General features: G+C 41.0%; 1 protein-coding gene and 1 long non-coding RNA gene across 10 annotated transcripts in view; one reads left to right on the top strand and one right to left on the bottom strand.

The window, feature by feature from the left end:
- Positions 1-21,592, top strand: part of ntng1a (netrin g1a) — a 208,286-nt gene that overhangs the window by 73,931 nt on the left and 112,763 nt on the right. For all 9 annotated transcript variants that reach the window (XM_088322316.1, XM_088322312.1, XM_088322319.1 and 6 more), the window contains exon 3: positions 12,800-13,443. In XM_088322316.1, coding sequence (XP_088178442.1) covers positions 12,800-13,443 — 644 coding nt within the window. The remainder of the gene's footprint in view (positions 1-12,799; positions 13,444-21,592) is intronic.
- On the bottom strand, positions 18,504-18,922 carry LOC148348771 (uncharacterized). Its single transcript, XR_015847547.1, has 2 exons — positions 18,818-18,922; positions 18,504-18,745 (listed from the first exon to the last, which is right to left on the bottom strand). It is a non-coding gene; the product is annotated as an uncharacterized LOC148348771 (long non-coding RNA).

The raw sequence follows: 21,592 nt of genomic DNA, 5'->3' as shown, positions 1-21,592 counted from the left end.
CTTATCTTAAACGCTTTAACTTTAACAGTACTATTAATAAGATAATTACAATTATTGGTCAATTGTATCACTGGTGGTTCTTTTCCCCAAAAAAGTTTGCTTCCTTAATAGATTTAAGCGAAAAAGAACAGAATTCTGGAAAACATGGGGGTGGCCAAATCAGTGGGGATTAAGCCGCCAGGCTCCAAAATCCGGACGCCTGGTCACCCGATGTCTTTCTGTCATTAATAAGCAACAAGATAATTATGCAAATCTTCCTCATGATGAAGGCGATTCGAATTTGCATGCCGAATACGTCTTCAGTCATTTTTGACCTTTGACAGAAAAACAGAAGGGAAGACCATCAAGCGTTAGCATATTAGCATACGCGACTAAGGCATAGATGTTACTATTCAGACGTGAAATGAGTGAAATTATTATTTTGAAAAATGGATTTATATGCATGTGTAATTGGACCTCTGGAGTACCCGCGTAGCCATCGCTTGTGAAATAATTCAATGGAGTTTTAGCATGTTGTTACCTTTGTTTTATTTACCGTATTTTCCGCACTATAAGGCGCACCTAAAAGCCTTTATTTTTTTCAAAAGCTGACCATGCGCCTTATAATACAGTGCGCCTTATTTATGGATCAACATTCGCAAAGTCTTGCAACTAACTTGCAGCCGCCGACTAGATTTTCCCCCGAACGCCAAGTAGTACGCGGTGGATGCTGGGATTTATTTACCGGCGTTTCATTGGCTAACCAATGTGTCAATCATCATTTGAATGGATCACTATTGGCTAAAGTTATTCAGAGGTCAAGGGGCGGATCCTTTTTATCATTTACAGGCTGGCATTGGCTTAAGCGGCATAACAAAGCCTGCAATTGGCCGAAAAAGATGAATGCGTATAGCACGTGGCTGACGGCATACAGAAAGCATTTTTTTACTATTTTGTATTTGTAAATATTCTATTCTCCTGGATTTACTAAACTCGCGGATATAAGAGGACCATGGCTGCACATTATTATGAACACAACGACTTCGGTGAGCTACTCCGGCTATATATATTATCCCTGTATCTTGTTTCAGACTGAACTCGATGTTTCTGTGGTAAGCAGTGCAGATAATGGATGGAATGGAGTGTCCATTTTTAAATTAAACTCAATTCCAAGTGTTTATTGTCATATATATACAGTAAAGTTGCGAGCGAAAAAGAAAATAGAAACTAAGGAATGGTTGGCATTTCTTGAATCCCAAGACTTTAACCTTCCGAATAATGGAACGATGCATTTGAGTGACATCGTACGGACACCGCATCCGCACGTGTTCTCGACACGTATTTGCTTCTTTGCTAGCTTTGGGAATGTTAAGGGGGTAATCAGTTGGACTGAACTATCTGACTGTTTTGTCGACGTTCCCATTGTAGCGCCTTATAATCCGGTGCGTCTTATGTATGTCAAAAATAGGACCAAAAGCTATTTTTTCGGGGTGCGCCCTATAACCCGGTGCGCCTTATAGTGCGGAAAAAACGGTAATAATAATTTTCTGAATAATATTTCGAAATATTTGTTTTTCTATTCTTTAACATCTTATTATTGTCTGTCTCTGCCTGTACCCATTAGCATTGTCACTGAATGCTACATAAATTTAACCTTGACTTTTAAAGTCTCACTGTAATCCCTCACCTAAGTGCATCGTGGGTTGAAAAATATTCCGCGATCAATTATCCCCGATCGCTTATTGGTGCCAGCAGGAACAAGCAATGTTTTTTTTGTACGGACGAGCAACTCTTTTTCGCCATCCTGTTAATCAAAGAGTAAACCGAACTCATGCAGCTGTGATCCATTATCCCTGATCGCATATTTCCGCAAGCCCCACAGAGCACAGTTTTTGAACTTTTGCTGTATTTCCGCCTAAAATGAACTGCACTCCAGCGGCCGAGGTCCATTATCCCCAATCCCATATTGCAGCGAGTGGGGGTTCTGGCCCATCGAAGATGAACTGTACAGTTGTGGTTGCAATCCATTATCCGTGGTTACCTATTTCTGAGAGCAGGGGCCGGAAGAACGTATTTTATTGTCGGTTTGGGGCGCTTTGGCGTGCCATTGTGGCCCGCCATTTTTTTTCCGGCAAAAATGAACAGCAGCTGTGCGGCCGCGTTATATTATTATCGCTGGTTTACAATTGCTGGATGCAGGGGCTGACAGAGCACATGTTAAAATGGGGGTTGGGGGGCGTAACTTTGTACTTCGCAAATTTTTGCATAATGCTGGGGGTTCTGGTCCCCGTTAACCGCAAGCTTATGCTTATGCTTATATATATATATACATTATATACACAAGATTTTCACTCACTGTTGCTAGTATTTTGGACCATTCCTCCATGCAGATCTCTTCTAGAGCATGTTTTGGGGCTGTCGTAGGGCAACACAGAATTTCAACTCCCTCCAAAGATTTTTCTATGGGGTTGAGATGTCGGCAAGCTGTTTGGATTTATTTTCATTTTGTTTCTGTCGCATTTTATGTTCGTTTTACCGGAGATCAAAGAGATCAAAGCCAGGAGAGAAAGCTTACCACTTGTTGTGAGTCATCATTGTATTCATATTTAGGTTTTTTTTGTCTTTTATTAGCATATTTGGTATTGGAGTAATCCAAAAGTAATTGAAAGTAATCAAGTTAAAGTAACCCTACCCAACCCTGGATATATGGAAACACATGTACAATATAACATGTTAAACTACATATATAAACACGTTTGAAAAAAAGAAAATATGGTGTACGGAATCCTCTTGATTATAACCTATAACAAAAACAACAAATTGTAGTGGAAATAAGTACAGTCTCTTACAATGTAATTATGTGGAAATATTAATCAAGGAAGAAGAAAGACTCAAAAGTAAAGGGGAAGAATAGATCCCACTGGCCGGTCTCAATTTTCAGTCGGGGCCATACGGCTGCCACATCTGTCACGCGTGAAGATTGATTTGATTGGTGGGAGCTCATCCATCTTCATGTCGTATCAGCAGCCAGTAAATTTATATTCCCTCAAGTCCCGTCCTCCATCAATGGCTGTGCTTTAGACAGGCCAAGGTTGTCAGTCCCGCAATCAAATCGTCACTTGAAACTGGATACAGTTAAAAAAACACACGCATGTCTTTGTCTCTCTGGCTATTTTTGTGGTCTCTGTTTTCCGCTATAACCACTTAGTCGGAACAAAAACTTCTGAAAAATAGTAAATGGTCTGCATTTATATAGTGTCATGTCCAGCATGGTCGCCGTGGTGACCGACTGGCCCCGCCCCCTTGGCACCGGCTGTAGCAGATTTTCTAATTTGCGTGTGTGCTTCTTAAGGGCGGGTTTTGGGGATTGCCGGTGGCGGGTTCATTGCATTACTTTGCATTATTCTGTTCCGTTTGACTTGAGGAAACCCGTACTTGCCCGTTCTGAGTAAAAGCCTGTTTTGTGAGTATTCCTAGTCTGAGTTCCTGTTTGCCTGTAAGCCTGTTTTTGTTTTTGTCCCTGAGTGTTGGACGACTTTTATTTCCTTAATAAAAGTAACTGATCGTTAACGCGAATGAGTTCACCCTTCCTGCCTCCTGCCTCCGATCTGGTCCGGTCCCCTGACATATAGCGTTTTTCTAGTCAATGAAGACCTCCCAAAGCGCTTTACAATGTGCTTCACACTTACACACTCACACACCGATAGGGAGTCAGCCATGCAAGGCGCCTAACTGCTTATTGGGGGCATTAGGGATTCAGTGTCTTGCCCAAGGACACTTCCACATATAACATGGAGGAGCCGGGAATTGAACCTGCGAACTTGCAAATGAGCTTTTTTTTTCCTGTTCAAGGGAATCCCCCAAATCGAAATCTACATTCTGTGCTAGTAATTTCAAGATTTCAACAGTCGAAAACTCCCATAATCTCCGGCGCCTTACCCTCCCTTATTGTTTTCCTATCATTAATTCTCCGTGTTAATAAATTGTGTGTTTTATTCCATTCGGCTTGGTTCATTAAATCCATTTTCTTGGGATTAGTAATTCATATCAGAACTCAAAACAAATCAAAAAAGTAATACACTTAACACTAAGCAAGGTCGAAAAAGGCTTGCCTAGTGTTCACTGAGGTTCGCAGACGGACTGACAAAAGGGAACAGACAGGACAAACATTCTGTCGGGGGCCGGACTAGTAGATTAAAGAGAAAGAAAAAGAGATAAAGAAATAAGAGAAAGAGCGAGGGAAAAGGAGAGAGGGCGGGACAAAGAAAGAAAAAGAGAGAAAGGGAGAGAGCGTGAGAAACAAAAGATAAAAAGTCGTGAGAGAGGGGGAAAAGAAAGGGAGAGGAAGAAAGAAATCCAAAGAGAAATAGAAAGACAGAAGGAGAGAAAAGAGAAAAGAAAGCGCGAAGGGTAGGAAGAGAGAAAGAGAAAAGAGAGAAAAGCAAAAAAGGAAGTTAGAGCAAAAGAGGTTAAAAGACACAGAGAGAGAAAGAGACAAACAGCAACAAAGGAAGAGAAAAAGAGACAGAGAGAGTGAAAGAGACAGAGACAGAGAGTGGGAGAAAATGGGTGGAAAAGAAAGAAAGAGAGAGAGAGAGAGAGAGAGAGAGAGAGAGAGAGAGAGGGAAAGAAAAATAAATACAAGGACAAGGTCTTTGTTCGAGGCACCTTTCTTTGGCAACATCAAGTTGACATATTTCATCCTGCAGCTTGTTTTTCTCATGTGCTTCTCTGAGTGTGTTCTCGCGGGCCGGATTCAATCCCTTAGCGGGCCTGATTTGACCCGCGGGCCGCCTGTTTGACACCAGTGTTCTAGACGCATTATTCCCAATCTCTCGTATCACTCATACCCCATTTTCTTTATCTCCGTATTCCGCCAGTAATGTTTTTTTGTATTTAAATTCGAACACGTGAATAGTTGGACATTGTTCGATCTGGTCTTGGAAATTGTTCCAAAGTTTGACTCCGCACACAGACGCACACATACTTTTCCTGGTGGTTCTCACCTTTGGGATTATGATATCAATATGGGAGATGATTTGAGAGGTGTTTCGATTCGAAAAAACAAAATGGTCTTTCACGAAACACTCAGTAACAAATCCCCAGAACGGCCCGGTGTTCAACGGTTTGAGATTAAAATTACCGTATTTTCCGCACTATAAGGCGCCTCTAAAAGCCTTTATTTTTTTCAAAAGCTGACCATGCGCCTTATAATACAGTGCGCCTTATTTATGAATCAATATTAAATCGCAAAGTCTTCCAACTAACTTACAGTCGCCGACTAGATTTCCCCCCAAACGCCAAGTAGTCCGCAGTGTATGCTGGGATTTATTTACCGGCGTTTCATTGGCTAACCAATGTGTCAATCATCATTTGAATCGATCACTATTGGCTAAAGTTATTCGGAGGTCAAGGGGAGGATCCTTTTTATCATTTACAGGCTGGCATTGGCTTAAACGGCAAAACAAAGCCTGCAATTGGCCGAAAAAGATGAACGTGTATAGCACGTGGCTGACGGCATAGAGAAAGCATTTTTTTTCTATTCTGTAAATATTTTATTCTCCTGGATTTACTAAACTCACGGATATAAGAGGACCACGGCTGCACATTATAATGAACACAACGACTTCGGTGAGCTACTCTGGCTATATATATTATCCCTGTATCTTGTTTCAGACTGAACTCGATGTTTCTGTGATAAGCGGTGCAGATAATGGATGGAATGGAGTGTCTATTTTTAAATTCAACTCAATTCCAAGTGTTTATTGTCATATGCACAGTAAAGTTGCGAGCGAAAAAGAAAATAGAAACTAAGGAATGGTTGGCATTTCTTGAATCCCAAGACTTTAACCTTCCGAATGATGGAACGATGCATTTGAGTGACATCGTACGGACACCGCATCCGCACGTGTTCTCGACACGTATTTGCGTCTTTGCAAGCTTTGGGAATGTTAAGGGGGTAATAAGTTGGACTGAACCATCTGACTGTTTTGTTCACGAAAATACGGTAATTTCTACAAGAGCTTCATCATTTGCCCCTGACATAAAAAGCAAGAGTAAATCTCCCTCTCTAGTTCCCAAACACTCCAAACAGCTCTGAGTGGAACCTGCAATCAAATTCATGAGCCATTGTTTACGACATTGTTGATTTTTATCCTTCTCGTCCGACGCTAAATTGGGTTAACGGTTTGACAGTAACGGGGACAGTGCCATAGGAATTCAGAGTAGGCCACAACAGCACACACACAATTGCTGTTTTCATAGAAAAAAATAGAATAGAATAGAATAAAATATACCTTTAGAGTGTTCTTGTTTGCCCGCGTCCTAGATGCATCATTTTTGCTGGGGACGCATCGTGTCAAATCAACGTGTGTCCTTGGGACGCAACTTTTTTTGTCATTACAGTAAATTCCGGACTATAGAGCGCACCTGATTATAAGCCGCACCCACCACATTTGGAGAGGAAAACCGATTTTGTACATACTCAAGCCGCACCTGTATATAAGCCGCATGCGCCCACATTTAAACATGTAACACAAACACAAAATGAACCCAAACCCGACTTCAAGTCCCGCGATTGAAAATAAATGTCCTTCATTAAGGTCCACAGTCCAAAAATCACAGCCGGCAAAGTGAACGGAAAATGATACCGGTACTTAAGGTTTGATGCAGACCTGCAGAGTCCGGGTCCCGTTGAAAGTAATCCAAGGAAAAAAGTGTATATTTCCAAAGGTAAGGGTGGGAAAAATAGATCAGATGAACACATTTATTCACACAACTCCTTTTTCTTTAACCAACTTTTTACCCCCTCTTCTTTCCTTGTCCGTCCCTCACCTTTAGCGGTCCCCACTTAAACTCGGCACCCCGCGTTTGTTCCGCCCCTCATTTTTCGTTCACTCGTGCAAAACATATCAGAATAAGTGTCTCAAATAAATACAAATAAATACATTACAAAAATATACAGTTGCAAATACATATTATACATGGGTTACACATATTTACAAAGAAAGACGGTACACTGAGAGACTTTTCAAAGCTTTAATAATAATAATATAGCTTTGACAGGGCAGTTAATGGTAGCAACACTCGAGCGCCGCTAGCGGCCGTTAGAAAAATGACATAAATTGGCCGCATCACTGAATAAGCCGCAGGGTTGAACGTTCGGGAAAAAAGTAGCGGCTTATAGTCCGGAATTTACGGTATATAGATTTATATTTCAACCTCGATAACACAAAATTTTGGGAACCCATAGATCTCTGTTGGGACACATTGATTTATCCCTCGGGATGTTGTGGATGTTATTTTAGTCGTGAAAGGAGTCGAAGGGAAAATATGAGGGATAATAGAACACTAATAACAAAAAGACAAACAAACCGGTGTTGCGATGACATCAAGAACTGCTACGGCAACCTTACTTCTGTGTCATGTCCTGCACGGTTGTCATGGCGCCCAACTGGCCCCGCCCCTTGACACCGGCTGACCTGCATTTCCTGATTACTCCTATGGGTGCTCAAATGGCCTTTTGGAACTTCCCTTGGCCAGATAGTTGTTTACCCTTGTTGAAAACCTGTTGATGCCTGTTTGATACCTGTTTATTGTTCTTGTGCTTGTTGGACTTTTTGTTTTGTTCTTGGTCCGTTTGTGTGTCGGACAACTTTTCTTTCTCAATCAAAGTAACAGATCGTCTGCGCAAATGAGTTCCAACTTCCTGCTTCCCGACCCGCTTCGTGACATTCTGGTTTGGTTTTCTGTTGCGGTTGAACCCTCGGCGGTCTTGACCACCCAACACCCCCTTGGGATTTATCCAAACACGTTTGTAATTACAGATTTGCAGCGATGAGGATGCGGTCTATGATTTCCGCATGTGCTTAACCGAGCCCTCGGAGGGTCCCCTCTGGTAAAACACAGATGTCTGCCATTGATTTTCATGAGGTTGTACACTCAGCGTTTTATCTCTTTCCTCGTCTTGGGGCGGGTAGTATCGATCTGCATAAAGGCCGTTTTTGAGTGTAGGAGACGGGAAAATGGCAGACGCGGTGATGAAATATATTTAACCCCTGGGTTCGGGAGAACGACTGGCTGGGTCGCTAGGTCTGATACGAAGCACATTTTTAGCTTCTCGGGGCGAGAGAATCGATTATGTTTGGACATATCTGGTGACAACAGAGGTGGGGGTGAGAGTATCAACTCGAGAGACACAACATGTGTGTTTTCCAGCTTAATGTGTTGCAATTTCTGATGCAATAGACGCTGTATCAGAAATTACGTTTTTAGGGGTTTAATAATAATATTATAACTTTCATCCCAAACCGTGCCTGTGAAGGGTAGCAAAACGCTACTAACAACACGCTCGCAATACAGTTGAAAAATTTTAGGGGTCATAATAGACAATAAATTAAGATGGAAAACACATATCAGACACGTACAAACTAAAGTATCTAAAAGCATTTTAATAATTAATAAATGGACAAGTTGTTATCTGAATACTTGGACATCTGTTGTGGTGTACCACAGGGTTCTATCCTGGGCCCAAAGTTATTTAATTTATATATTAACGAGATTTTTTTTTAATGTTTCAAAACGATTGAAAATAGTAATATTTGCAGACGACACTAACATTTTCTATTCCAATGATAACGATATTGATTTGGTAACCTGTATTCATTGTGAATTAATTAACCTAAAAGTATGGATGGATGTAAATAAATTATCTTTAAATTTAAATAAAACCAAAGTAATATTCTTTGGTAATCGCAAGGCAAATCAAGATTTAGAAGTAAAAATGGATGGTGCTGCAATAGACAAGTTTTTAGGGGTCATAATAGACAACTAGACAATTCCCGCGGTAATTGTAAGAGTTGTGATTGATCTGGCAGATGTTGGAAGAGAACTGGTAGCGTTGAGTCGTTAGCATTATGAGTTAGCATACAGTTTTTAACTCAGAGAGATGTATTTGAAATTTTTAACTTGGTTCTGTGTGGGGACTCCGCCCACCGCCCACCGCTTAGTCCCTACTACCCTCTTGAAAAGCTGTTTCCATGACTACCCATAGAAATGAATGGGCCCATGTATTCCGGATGAGAGAATCTCAGTTTCTTTTGTCTTTTATTAGCATATTTGTTCTTGGAGTAATCCAAAAGTCATTAAAAGTAATCCAGTTAAAGTAACCCTACCCAAACCTGACAATAATTACAAAACTAAATATCGAATATAGTGCTTAAAAACAGGGACCTCATAGATTGTTTTGCTTTAATTCTGAAAATTAAAAAAAATGTATTACTACAAAAATACTACTACAGTAATACTATATGACTAAATACTACTACAGACTGATTTACTCCAAAAATACTACGGTAAGACAACCACAGTGTTTTTACAAAAATTCTACAAAAATACTACTAAACTACTGCTTTGGACATACATGAATTAGACTCAGGGTTGGGTAGGATTACTTTAACTGGATTACTTTCAATTACTTTTGGATGACTCCAATACCAAATATGCTAATAAAAGAGAAAATAAAAAATAGGAATAAAATGACTCAATTTTGTGCAAGCTTGGGGAGTAACGGAACACATGGAACATTTTGTTTCTGTCGAATTTGCCGGAGATCAAAGAGATCAAAGCCAGGAGAGAAAGCTTGCCACGTGTTGTGAGTCATTGTTTATTCATATTTAGTTTCTGTTGTCTTTTATGAGTATATTTGGTATTGGAGTCATCCAAAAGTCATTGAAAGTAATCCAGTTCAAGTAACCCTACCCAACCCTGCATTTTATGTTTGTTTTGCCGGAGATCAAAGAGATCAAAGCCAGGAGAGAAAGCTTACCACGTGGTGTGAGTCATCATTTCATTCCTATTTAGTTTATTTTGTCTTTTCTGAGCATATTTGGTATTGGAGTAATCCAAAAGTCATTGAAAGTAATCCAGTTCAAGTAACCCTACCCAACCCTGCATTTTATGTTTGTTTTGCCGGAGATCAAAGAGATCAAAGCCAGGAGAGAAAGCTTACCACGTGGTGTGAGTCATCATTTCATTCCTATTTAGTTTATTTTGTCTTTTCTGAGCATATTTGGTATTGGAGTAATCCAAAAGTCATTGAAAGTAATCCAGTTCAAGTAACCCTACCCAACCCTGCATTTTATGTTTGTTTTGCCGGAGATCAAAGAGATCAAAGCCAGGAGAGAAAGCTTACCACGTGGTGTGAGTCATCATTTCATTCCTATTTAGTTTATTTTGTCTTTTCTGAGCATATTTGGTATTGGAGTAATCCAAAAGTCATTGAAAGTAATCCAGTTCAAGTAACCCTACCCAACCCTGCATTTTATGTTTGTTTTGCCGGAGATCAAAGAGATCAAAGCCAGGAGAGAAAGCTTACCACGTGGTGTGAGTCATCATTTCATTCCTATTTAGTTTATTTTGTCTTTTCTGAGCATATTTGGTATTGGAGTAATCCAAAAGTCATTGAAAGTAATCCAGTTCAAGTAACCCTACCCAACCCTGCATTTTATGTTTGTTTTGCCGGAGATCAAAGAGATCAAAGCCAGGAGAGAAAGCTTACCACGTGGTGTGAGTCATCATTTCATTCCTATTTAGTTTATTTTGTCTTTTCTGAGCATATTTGGTATTGGAGTCATCCAAAAGTCATTGAAAGTAATCCAGTTAAAGTAACTCTACCCAACCCTGCAGAAGACACAGGAAAGGTGCTGAGGTTAATCTCACACCTTAACATGCCACCCTGAGATAGTGAGATGGTGTTAAAAGTAACCTGGGTGGAAATTTCCACTCCCGATCCAGCCATGACTTTCCAGAAGAGGGAAAATGCCTGCAGGGGATGGCCAAGGCAGGAAATTAATGGAGCCCTCCACCAGTTGGAAGGCCTGAGAGATTGTGGTCTCATTGTCACCTTGCCACAGAGGACGAGGGACGAAAATCGGGCTATTACGAAACCCAATTGAATTGATTTTTCCCTAATGAGATCATATAACATCTAAGGTCTGATTTTGTTGTGTTTTGCACTGCATCAGAAGGAATGTTCCCTGTAACTTTCCTTACGGGTCTGAGCGTTCACACAAAGTCGGTGAGCTACGCTTGAAACAACAGTGAGCAACGGCAATCCCAAGTGTGGCAACCAAGTCATGATCAAACATGTCCAAAACTTGACATCACATTATTTTTTGCTGAGTTTCCGGCATTGCAAAATTATTTTTAACTTTTAAATGAATTGACTCATGTATTATTGCAAAGGTTGCAGGGCCTACAAACGTCGTTTGTTTTTACAATTCTTTCACAAGATTTCCATTTATTTTATTGCACGATACACAACTGTATTTAATCACATTTTTTAGTGGAAGTACAATGTTGGCAACAAGATTGACTTCCTATAATTGGAAATTATTTGAAGTTTGCAGCACAAACGTTTTCTTCTTTTTCCTTGTTTTTTTCTATTTGTTTAATTCCTTTAAAAAAAATCTCATTGTGTTTATTTTTTCCCAGCTGTTACTTTTTCTTTTTGTTCTCTATTTAATTATTTTCCTTTGTTTCTTTCTTTCCTTTTTTCTGGCTTTTTTTCTGAATTTTTCCTTCTTTTTTCTCTTTCCTTTGTTTCTTTTTTTCTCAGCTTTTCACAACTTTTTCATTTTGGTATTTTTTTCTGTTTTTTTGTTCTATTCCCCCTTCCTTTAAGTCATTTTGTGCATCATTTTACATACTATTTGGTCATATAGGGATGAAAGAAGCAAAAACAACCTAAAGAGCCGTTTAGGACCCGAAAGAGCCGGTTCCTTTTATTGAGCCGAGCCGAAAGAAGCCGGTTCTCGAAAAACTCTACTGACTTGACTCAACTTCGTTCTACTTCGACCTTGACTTCAAAATACCGCATTTAGGACACAACGTCCGGGGAACCCGTGTATTTTTACCTTCATGCACTGTAACTTTGACTTAATTCGCTTCTTAATTAGCAATTTCGAGCCCTGATTATTGTGAGCTGGCTGGATTTTCAATTTTTTCTGAATGTTTCCTTCTTTTTTTCCCTTCCTTTTGTTTATTTTTTTCTCAGTTTTTCACTACTTTTTCCATTTTGGTCTTTTTTTTTCTTTTGTCCTATTTCCCTCCCTTCCTTTAAGTCATTTTGTGCAACATTTTACATAATATTTGGTCATATAGGGATGAAAGAAGCAAAAACAACCTGAAGAGCCGTTTAGGACCCGAAAGAGCCAGTTCCTTGTAGTGAGCCCAGCCGAAGAAGCCGGTTCTCGAAAAACTCTGCTGACTTGACTCAACTTTGTTCTACTTCGACCTTGACTTCCAAATACCGCATTTAGAACACAACGTCTGGCGAACCCTTGTATTTTGACCTTCATGCACTGTAACTTTGACTTAATTGGCTTCTTAATTAGCAATTCCGAGCCCTGATTTTTGTGAGCTGGCTGGATTTTCAATTGCGTACACATGAAGCTTAGAGGGAACATTGATCAGAAGTACTTCCACGCATATGTTGGGTGCCATCTTCAAGCTCATCAAGTAGTGAATTATCTTTTACTGATGAATCGGAGCTGGAGGCACCTGAAAGGTCGTCTAAGCGGAGAGCCTTGGGCGGACACATAAAGCCGTGGGAGTCCGAGAATCCGTGCGGTAAATCAGACAAATGTTTTCTAAAGACCTTTTAAGTGAAGAGCCTCGAGAGTTAATGGTCCAGAATTCTACAAAAGCTCTGCTGGTATTCAAGCAATAGAAATCCAAACAGATTCAACTTCTCTTTCAACCAAAATCTCTTTTGACTCATCCCACCTAAAAATGCTCATTTTTTTTGTTCTATTTATAGGAAAACCCTTACATGTGCAACAACGAATGTGACGCCAGCACCGAGGAACTTGCCCACCCTCCAGAACTCATGTTTGACATCGAGGGACGCAACCCCACCACCTTCTGGCAGTCTACATCCTGGAAAAGGTATCCGAAAGCACTCCTGGTCAACATCACGCTGTCCTGGAACAAGACCATCGAGCTGACTGATGATATCGTCCTCACCTTCGAGTCGGGCCGTCCGGAACAAATGGTCCTGGAGAAGTCCCTTGACTACGGGCGGAGCTGGCAGCCCTATCAGTTCTACGCCACCGACTGCCTGGATGCCTTTACCATGGAGCCCAAGACTGTACAGGATCTGACCCAGCATACGCTGCTGGACATCATCTGCACAGAGGACTACTCTCGAGGTTACGTGTGGAAGTACGACAAAACGGTCCGCTTCGAGATCAAGGACCGCTTTGCGCTGTTTGCCGGGCCCAGGCTTCACAACATGGCGTCGCTTTACGGACAACTGGACACAACCAAGAATTTAAGAGACTTTTTCACCATCACGGACTTAAGGATCCGACTGCTCCGACCAGCCACTGGAGCTACCATGGTGGATGAAAACAACCTGTCTAGATACTTCTACGCAATTTCTGACATCAAAGTCCAGGGCAGGTGAGCTCTCTTTCGAATTTCAGCTGAGAGATACAGTCTTCATTTTACCTCTGAAAGGACCAGCATGCTCAAAAATCTATGGGACCCAACAGAGATCTATGGGTCCCCAAAATTTAGTGTTATAGAGGTTGAAATGGTAAATCGGCAACAAATATATACCGTATTTTCCGCACTATAAGGCGCACCGGGTTATAGGGCGCACCCCGAAAAAATCGTTTTTGGTCCTATTTTTGACATACATAAGACGCACCGGATTATAAGGCGCTACAATGGGAACTTGGACAAAACAGTCAGATAGTTCAGTCCAACTTCTTACCCCCTTAACATTCCCAAAGCTTGCAAATACGTGTCTCAGACATATACGGAAACAGTGTCCGTACGATGTCACTCAAATGCATCGTTCCATCATTCGGAAAGTTAAAGTCTTGGGATTCAAGAAATGCCAACCATTCCTTAGTTTCTATTTTCTTTTTTGCTCGCAACTTTACTGTATATATGACAATAAACACTTGGAATTGAGTTTGATTTAAAAATAGACACTCCATTCCATTCATTATCTGCACCGTTTATCACAGAAACATCGAGTTCAGTCTGAAACAAGATACAGGGATAATATATATAGCCGGAGTAGCTCACCGAAGTCGTTGTGTTCATAATAATGTGCAGCCGTGGTCCTCTTATATCCGTGAGGGTAGTAAATCCAGGAGAATAAAATATTTACAAATACAAAATAATAAAAAAATGCTTTCTGTATGCCGTGAGCCACGTGCTATACACATTCATCTTTTTCGGCCAATTGCAGGCTTTGTTTTACAATCAAGCCTATGCCAGCCTGTAAATGATAAAAAGGATCCGCCCCTTGACCTCCGAATAACTTTAGCCAATAGTGATCGAATCAAATGATGATTGACACATCATTTTCGGCCAATTGCAGGCTTTGTTTTACAGCTTAAGCCTATGCCAGCCTGTAAATGATAAAAAGGATCCGCCCCTTGACCTCCGAATAACTTTAGCCAATAGTGATCCATTCAAATGATGATTGACACATTGGTTAGCCAATGAAACGCCGGTAAATAAATCCCAGCATACACCGCGGACTACTTGGCGTTCGGGGGAAAATCTAGTAACTGTAAGTTAGTTGCAAGACTTTGCGACTTAATATTGATCCATAAATAAGGCGCACTGTATTATAAGGCGCATGGTCAGCTTTTGAAAAAAAATAAAGGCTTTTAGGTGCGCCTTATAGTGTGGAAATTACGGTAATATAAATCCATATGTTCATTCAGTTTTAATCATCACAGTTAATTGGTAATACAAAGCAGTTATCACTTCAGTTCACAATATTGTACAAAATACTGAAAATACTGCCATCCACTGAACTATTTTTAGCAGTGAAAGCATGGCCAAGTCTTTTTTTTGATGCCGTATCCGTTCATACTTGCCTCTCTCTTCCTGCAGCAACGGAATTTCCATAGCTAATTTGCGGTTTTCATTGTCGTTGTGCCGATCCAATGTGGTTTTCTGAAAGTTCGTATTGCAAAATGATTTATGCCATCCAGTTTTTTGTCACGCTGGGTACACGCATCTCAGAACATGTAGCCTCCATTATCATCCTCCTCATAGCGTAACCAGGAACATAATTTATTCAGAAAAGTATTTTTCTTGCGAGTATTCTTTTGTTTTTTTTCTTTCGTTGAATCGTTCGCTTCAACACACATGTTTTCCTTGCCTCGGCGATCTTCTGAAGAATTTCTCCGCCGTGTTTTCGTGCCGGAATGATTGCCGTTGTTATCACTTTCCGCATTATCTTACTGACACTGAAGGAATGACCAATTTTGTGTTGATTTTCACCTTCCCTCGACGACAACCACCACAACCATGACGTCATCTCGAAGCAACGAGATCTCGTTTGCCGAGATCGTCGTGCGGACGAAAAACTCGAACCGCGAGACCAAAACAACAATGGCGGATCTGCCTGATGAAAAGTTTGGAGTGCGGTAAATCTTTGTTAGAAAAATGGAATCGGTAATAATGACAATTTCGTGTCAAAAAAAGTTGTGTCCCGAGACTATGCGTCCCCAGCAAAAATGATGCTTCTAGGACGCAGGGACAAACGAGAACACTGTAGATCAGGGGTGTCAAACTCAATTTACCTCGGGGGCCACAGGATAGAACAAACATTCTCTCAGGGGCCGGACTAGTAGATTAGAGAGAGACAGAAAGAAATAAGACAAAGCGAAGGAGAGAGAAAGAGGGCGGGACAAAGAAAGAGACGAAGGGAGGGAGGGAGAGAGAAAGAGAAAAAAGAGAGAGAGAACGTGAAATGTGAGAAACAAGAGATAAAGACAAATAATGAGAGAGGAGAAAAGAAAGAGAGAGAAAGAAAGATATCCAAAGAGAAATAGAAAGAGAGAAGGAGAGAAAGAGAGAATGGGAGAAGGAGAGATTGGGAAAGCAAAAGAGAGAGAAAAGAGACAAGAGAGAGTAAGGAAAAAATGGAAGAGAGAGCAAAATAAGGTAAAAAGACAAAGAGAGAGAGAAAGAGACAAAGAGAAACAAAAAAAGAGAAAAGTAGAGACACAGAAAGTGAAAGAGAGAGACAGACAGAGAGAGAGAGAGAGAGAGAGAGAGAGAGAGAGAGAGAGAGAGAGAGAGAGAGAGAGAGAGAGAGAGAGAGAGAGAGAGAGAGAAAAATACAAGTCCACCGTCTTTGTTCGAGGCACCTGGCTTTGGCAACATCAATTGGACATATTTCAACCTGCAGCTCGTTTTTCTCTTGCGCTTCTCTGAGTGTTGTCTCGCGGGCCGGATTCAATCCCTTTGCGGGCCTGATCTGGCCCCCGGGCCGCATGTTTGACACCCCTGCTGTAGATAGTCATTTATCTTTGATTTCTGATCGCCGGGTCACATAGCACGAAAAACAAGATGCCATTATCCAATTAGCAGACGGATCGACAAAGCACGTTTGAAACACGACTGTGTGTCACTGGGGCGCGAGCGTAAGTGGATTTCTGTTACGCCGGTTTACACTTTGTGGTTTTTCAGTTTGACAGATGTGAGCGTGGTTGCAGCGGCGTAGGGATGAAGATTTAATCACGCTTGCTCGGCCCTTCACACTTGAGAGGCTCGCAGTATAAAACGTGCAGCATGGCAAAACATCAAAACAAGCTGAGTATACAGCATTAACTTGTCGGGTCTTGCTAGAGGACCAAGGACCAGGGTTGGGTAGGGTTACTTTAACTGGATTACTTTCAATTACTTTTGGATGACTCTGATCTCAAATATGCTCATAAAAGACAAAAGAAACTAAATATGAATAAAATGACTCAATTTTGTACAGGCTTGGGGAGTAACGGAATACATGGAACGGCAAAAATGATGTTGGCAAGCTGTTTGGATTTATTTTCATTTTGTTTCTGTCGCATTTTATGTTCGTTTTGCCGGAGATCAAAGAGATCAAAGCCAGGAGAGAAAGCTTACCACGTGTTGTGAGTCATTATTCAATTCATATGTAGAATAGAATAGAATAGAATATACCTTTATTGTCATTGTTACAAAATGGGTTAACATATTGTGACAACGAAATTGGGCATGACACTCCAGTTTTACACATTCACAGTGAGGTATGAGCCAAGAAGATTAAGGAACAGAGAAGATAAGGTTATAAAACAAGGGGGATAAGGCTATGATTTACTGTAAATTCCGGACTATAGAGCACATCTGATTATAAGCCGCACCCACCACTTTTTGTGTGATTGGACACTTTTATACTTACACAAGCCGCACCCATGTATTGGCCGCGGGCACCTGCTTGCGACAATGTCAAAAGTTTAACCCGGGCCAGGCTACAGGTTCCACAATCGCAACTTCATAGATAGTACACAAATTCAGAATCATAGTTGGCATCAGAAATAGAAAATGATACCCGAAATTAACGTATGAAGCAGACTTGTAAAGTCGGGGTGCCGTTGAAAGTACTCCAAGGAAACAAAATGTATATTTCCAAAGTTAAGGGTAGGAAACATATATTTCCACTATTGTCCGCTGCGACAACAGACGGATGTACCGGTAACTCAGCTTTACCACATTTCCCATCAGCTCGCGTTTGCTCCGCCCATTATTTTTGATTTGTCTGTAGAACACATAACAGAATCAATCTCTAAAATAAATACATTACAAAAATAAACAGTTGCAAATATATATTATACATGGTTACACATATTTACGAAGAAAGACGGTACACCGAGAGGGTTTTCAAAACTTTGATAATAATAATATAACTTTCATCCCAAACCGTGCCTTTGAAAGGTACCAACACGCTAGTAGGATCCCGCTCGCTATGTATCAAACATACCTGTGAAGAAAAAGCTTCCCGTAAATGTGAAATTCATGGTAGATCGTCTTCAACTTCCTTCCTATAATTATAGCCATCAAGGGCATCTTCCTCAGTATCGGAGCGTATCTTAACTTTACAGAAAATATATGTTAAAATTTAGAGTCTTTCTTGGCGCACATATTCTACTGGTTTTAATCTTACCTTTTAAACTCCTGCGCTGCTGGTGGCATCTATCTATCTATCTATCTATCTATCTATCTATCTATCTATCTATCTATCTATCTATCTATCTATCTATCTATCTATCTATCTATCTATCTATCTATCTATCTATCTATCTATCTATCTATCTATCTATCTATCTATCTATCTATCTATCTATCTATCTCTCTTTCTCTATCTATCTATCTATCTATCTATCTATCTATCTATCTAGAAAAATTCCATAAATCGTCCGCTTCACTGAATAAGCCGCAGGGCTGAACATTTGGGAAAAAAGTAGCGGCTTATAGTCCGGAATTTACGGTAGTTTCTTTTGTCTTTTATTAGCATATTTGGTATTGGAGTCATCCAAAAGTCATTGAAAGTAATCCCGTTAAAGTAACCCTACCCAACCCTGCCAAGGTCTCACAACTTCTGGTGTGTCAGACTGACTGCGGAAACTGAGGACGAATGAGAACACGTTTTCAGTTTGTCACAAGCTAGAAACGGAGACAGGACCCAATTGCGTTTGTTTAACTCAGTTTTATTGAGAAAGAGAGCAGCGCTTGCTTCCACCATCCGATGATTGTCGGACACGGGTAGCTGGTGGCAGGAACGCGGAAGTGGTGAGTGTCGAGCTGGGACAGTCGTGGGTGGCAGGAAAGCTGGTCGATAGCCGGGACAGGGGAGCAAGGACAGTAATCGAGTTCAGAAAAAGGTCAGCAACAAGTATCAGGCAGGAAACAGGGCAAAACAGGTCGATGGCTGGGACAGAAGAGCAGGGCAGATCATTTGAAATCAACCGTTCATATGACAACTAACCTGAGTTACCCTCACCTTTAATACACATAAGCCTCAAAAAACTGAAGAGCCTGGCAAAACATCTCTGAATTATACGGCGTCACCGTGGGAAATGCTGTAATCAAGGCAGCTGAAAGAAAACAAAACATATAGCGAGTCATCAACACAGCCCAAAAGATCGTTGACTGCTGTCCACCCAGTCTGGAGGACATTGCAATTCCACAGCAGTGCCATCAACGGTATAAAGGCGTTTTTCCTGTTTACCTCTGGCAGGTGCTACAGTTCCTTTAAACCACAAGTGTCAAAAAGGCGGCCCGTGGGCCAGATCAGGCCCGCTAAGGGATTGAATCCAGCCCGTGAGACAACACTCAAAGAAGCGCAAGAGAAAAAAATAGCTGCAGGTTGAAATATGTCCACTTGATGTTGCCATAGCCAGGTGCCTCGAACAAAGACACTGTACTTGTATTTCTATTTCTCTCTCTCTCTCTCTCTCCCTCTCTCTCTCTCTCTCTCTGCCTCTTTTCCACCCCTTTTCTCCCACTCTCTGTCTCTTTCACTCTCTGGTTCTCTCTTTTTCTCTTCCTTTGTTGCTCTTTGTCTCTTTCTCTTGCTGTGTCTTTTTAAAATGTTTTGCTCTAACTTCCTTTTTTTCCTTTTCTCTCTTTTCTCTTTCTCTCTTGCTACCCTTCGCGCTTTCCTTTCTCTTTTCTCTCCTTCTGTCTTTCTATTTCTCTTTGGATTTCTTTTCTCTCTTTCTCTTTTTTCTATTTCTCTCTTTTTCTTTGTCTTTAATCTACTAGTCCGGCCCCCGACAGAATGTTTGTTCTATGGTGTGGCCCCCGAGTTAAAGTGAGTCTGACACCCCTGGTTTAAGATCAGGCGATGGTGTCATTGTAATCCTGTGCAGTCCTTTGAGACATTTTGTGATTAAGTGTGTCACAAATAAATGTGACTTGACTAATATGCAATACTTCACCGTTATTTGATCTTCCTTGTAAGATTTAGAGCTGAGAAAATGCAGGTTCGATATCTTTTAAGTCTTCTTACGTGATTTAATAAAGTACACCGGGGCTTGCCATGAGGGGGAGCTCTTTATTTCGTCATCCCAAAGAAACTCAGAGAACTCCAGACATAACAATGCTTTTATAGCTTCAATTTGAGTACAACCCAAGAGGCGGAGGAGATCTGAGGCCTCAACAAAGAAGATGTTGTCGTACCCTTATTAGGACATGTTGTTCGCCTCAGTTTGCTCAGAGGGACCTTGCACAGAGGGACCTTGCAGGTCTCATGCCCTTTTAGGGAAACTCAACTGTCTTGCCAAAGATCTTCTCGAATGATGTCAACATTCCCTCACTACTGTAAGCAAGTCTTTCTACATTTCTAAATGTATGCAACTCTATTCTACAAATGCAAGTCTATTTTCCACAACACAGGTATTTCAAACTGCATTAAAATAAGGTCACTGCACAAGTTTTAAAGGTAGGACATACAAATAAAGGAGAGGGACTCTTGCCCTACAAAAGTCCTTGCCAACTTTGGGAATGAAAAGATGCAATAGCGCTTTGATTCAAATGTCTTCAAACATCCAATCTCAGGTTATCGGCATAGGTTCCTTCATGGCTCCGTGATTGTTGTTTATCCCCGGAGTGGAGGTGCAGAAAAGAAAGGGTCTGCGACTTCGTGTATAATTCAGGACCGGGGAAGCAGAGTCCCCTCGGAGACGTGTCCGTGGCACCGGAGAAATAGAGCGAAACGAGGGGACGGGGGGGAAGGTTGACAGGATGCATTGGTGGGATCTTTTGCCTTAATTACGCCGTATCGATCCCAGGCGAGATGGCGCGGGAGGGCTCGGTGAGTGAAATCGCTAGCTGCTTTTACTGTAAAGATGTAGGAGAAGAAAAGCTTTGTAATTATGTTAAGTTATACGGTGGATAATTGGAAAATCCTCAGAACCTTTCACGCTTTCTTTCTCCGTACCCCCGTTTAGCACAGACGGTAGAGTAAAAATGATCAGGGTGTCGAATTCATTTAGGTCTTGAGCGCCTGGCATTGTTCACATCGGTTGAATGCAATGTCGCGCACAAGAAAATCTAGCCAGCTCACAAAAATCAGGGCTCGAAAGTGATAATTTAGAAGCGAATTAAGTCAAGTCAGTAGAGTTTTTCGAGAACCGGCTTCTTCGGCTCAGCTCACTAAAAGGAACTGGCTCTTTTGGGTCCTAAACGGCTCTTCAGGTTGTTTTTGCTTCTTTCAACCCTACACGACCAAATATTATGTAAAATTGTGCACACAATGACTTAAAGGAAGGGAGGGAAATAGGACAAAAAAAGAAAAAAATACCTAAATGAAAAAGTAGTGAAAAACTTAAAAATAAACAAAAGGAAGAGAAAAAAAAGAAGGAAACATTCAGAAAAAATTGAAAATCCAGCCAGCTCACAATAATCAGGGCTCGGAATTGCTAATTAAGAAGCGAATTAAGTCAAAGTTACAGTGCATGAAGGTAAAAATACAAGGGTTCCCCAGACGCTGTGTTCTAAATGCGGTATTTGGAAGTTAAGGTCGAAGTAGAACAAAGTTGAGTCAAGTCACTAGAGTTTTTCGAGAACCGGCTTCTTCCGCTCGGCTCACTAAAAGGAACCGGCTCTTTCGGGTCCTAAACGGCTCTTTATGTTGTTTTTGCTTCTTTCATCCCTATATGACCAAATATGATGTAACATGATGCACAAAATGACTCAAAGGAAGGGGGAAATAGAACAAAAAGGAAAAAAATACCAAAATGAAAAAGTAGCGAAAAGCTGGGAAAAAGAGAAA

This window comes from Urocampus carinirostris, chromosome 18, assembly GCF_059441175.1.
Source record: "Urocampus carinirostris isolate Australia breed hairy pipefish chromosome 18, RoL_Ucar_1.0, whole genome shotgun sequence".
Classification (NCBI taxonomy): domain Eukaryota; kingdom Metazoa; phylum Chordata; class Actinopteri; order Syngnathiformes; family Syngnathidae; genus Urocampus; species Urocampus carinirostris.
Note: the sequence above shows the minus strand (reverse complement) of the source record. Positions and strands in the feature narration are given on the sequence as shown.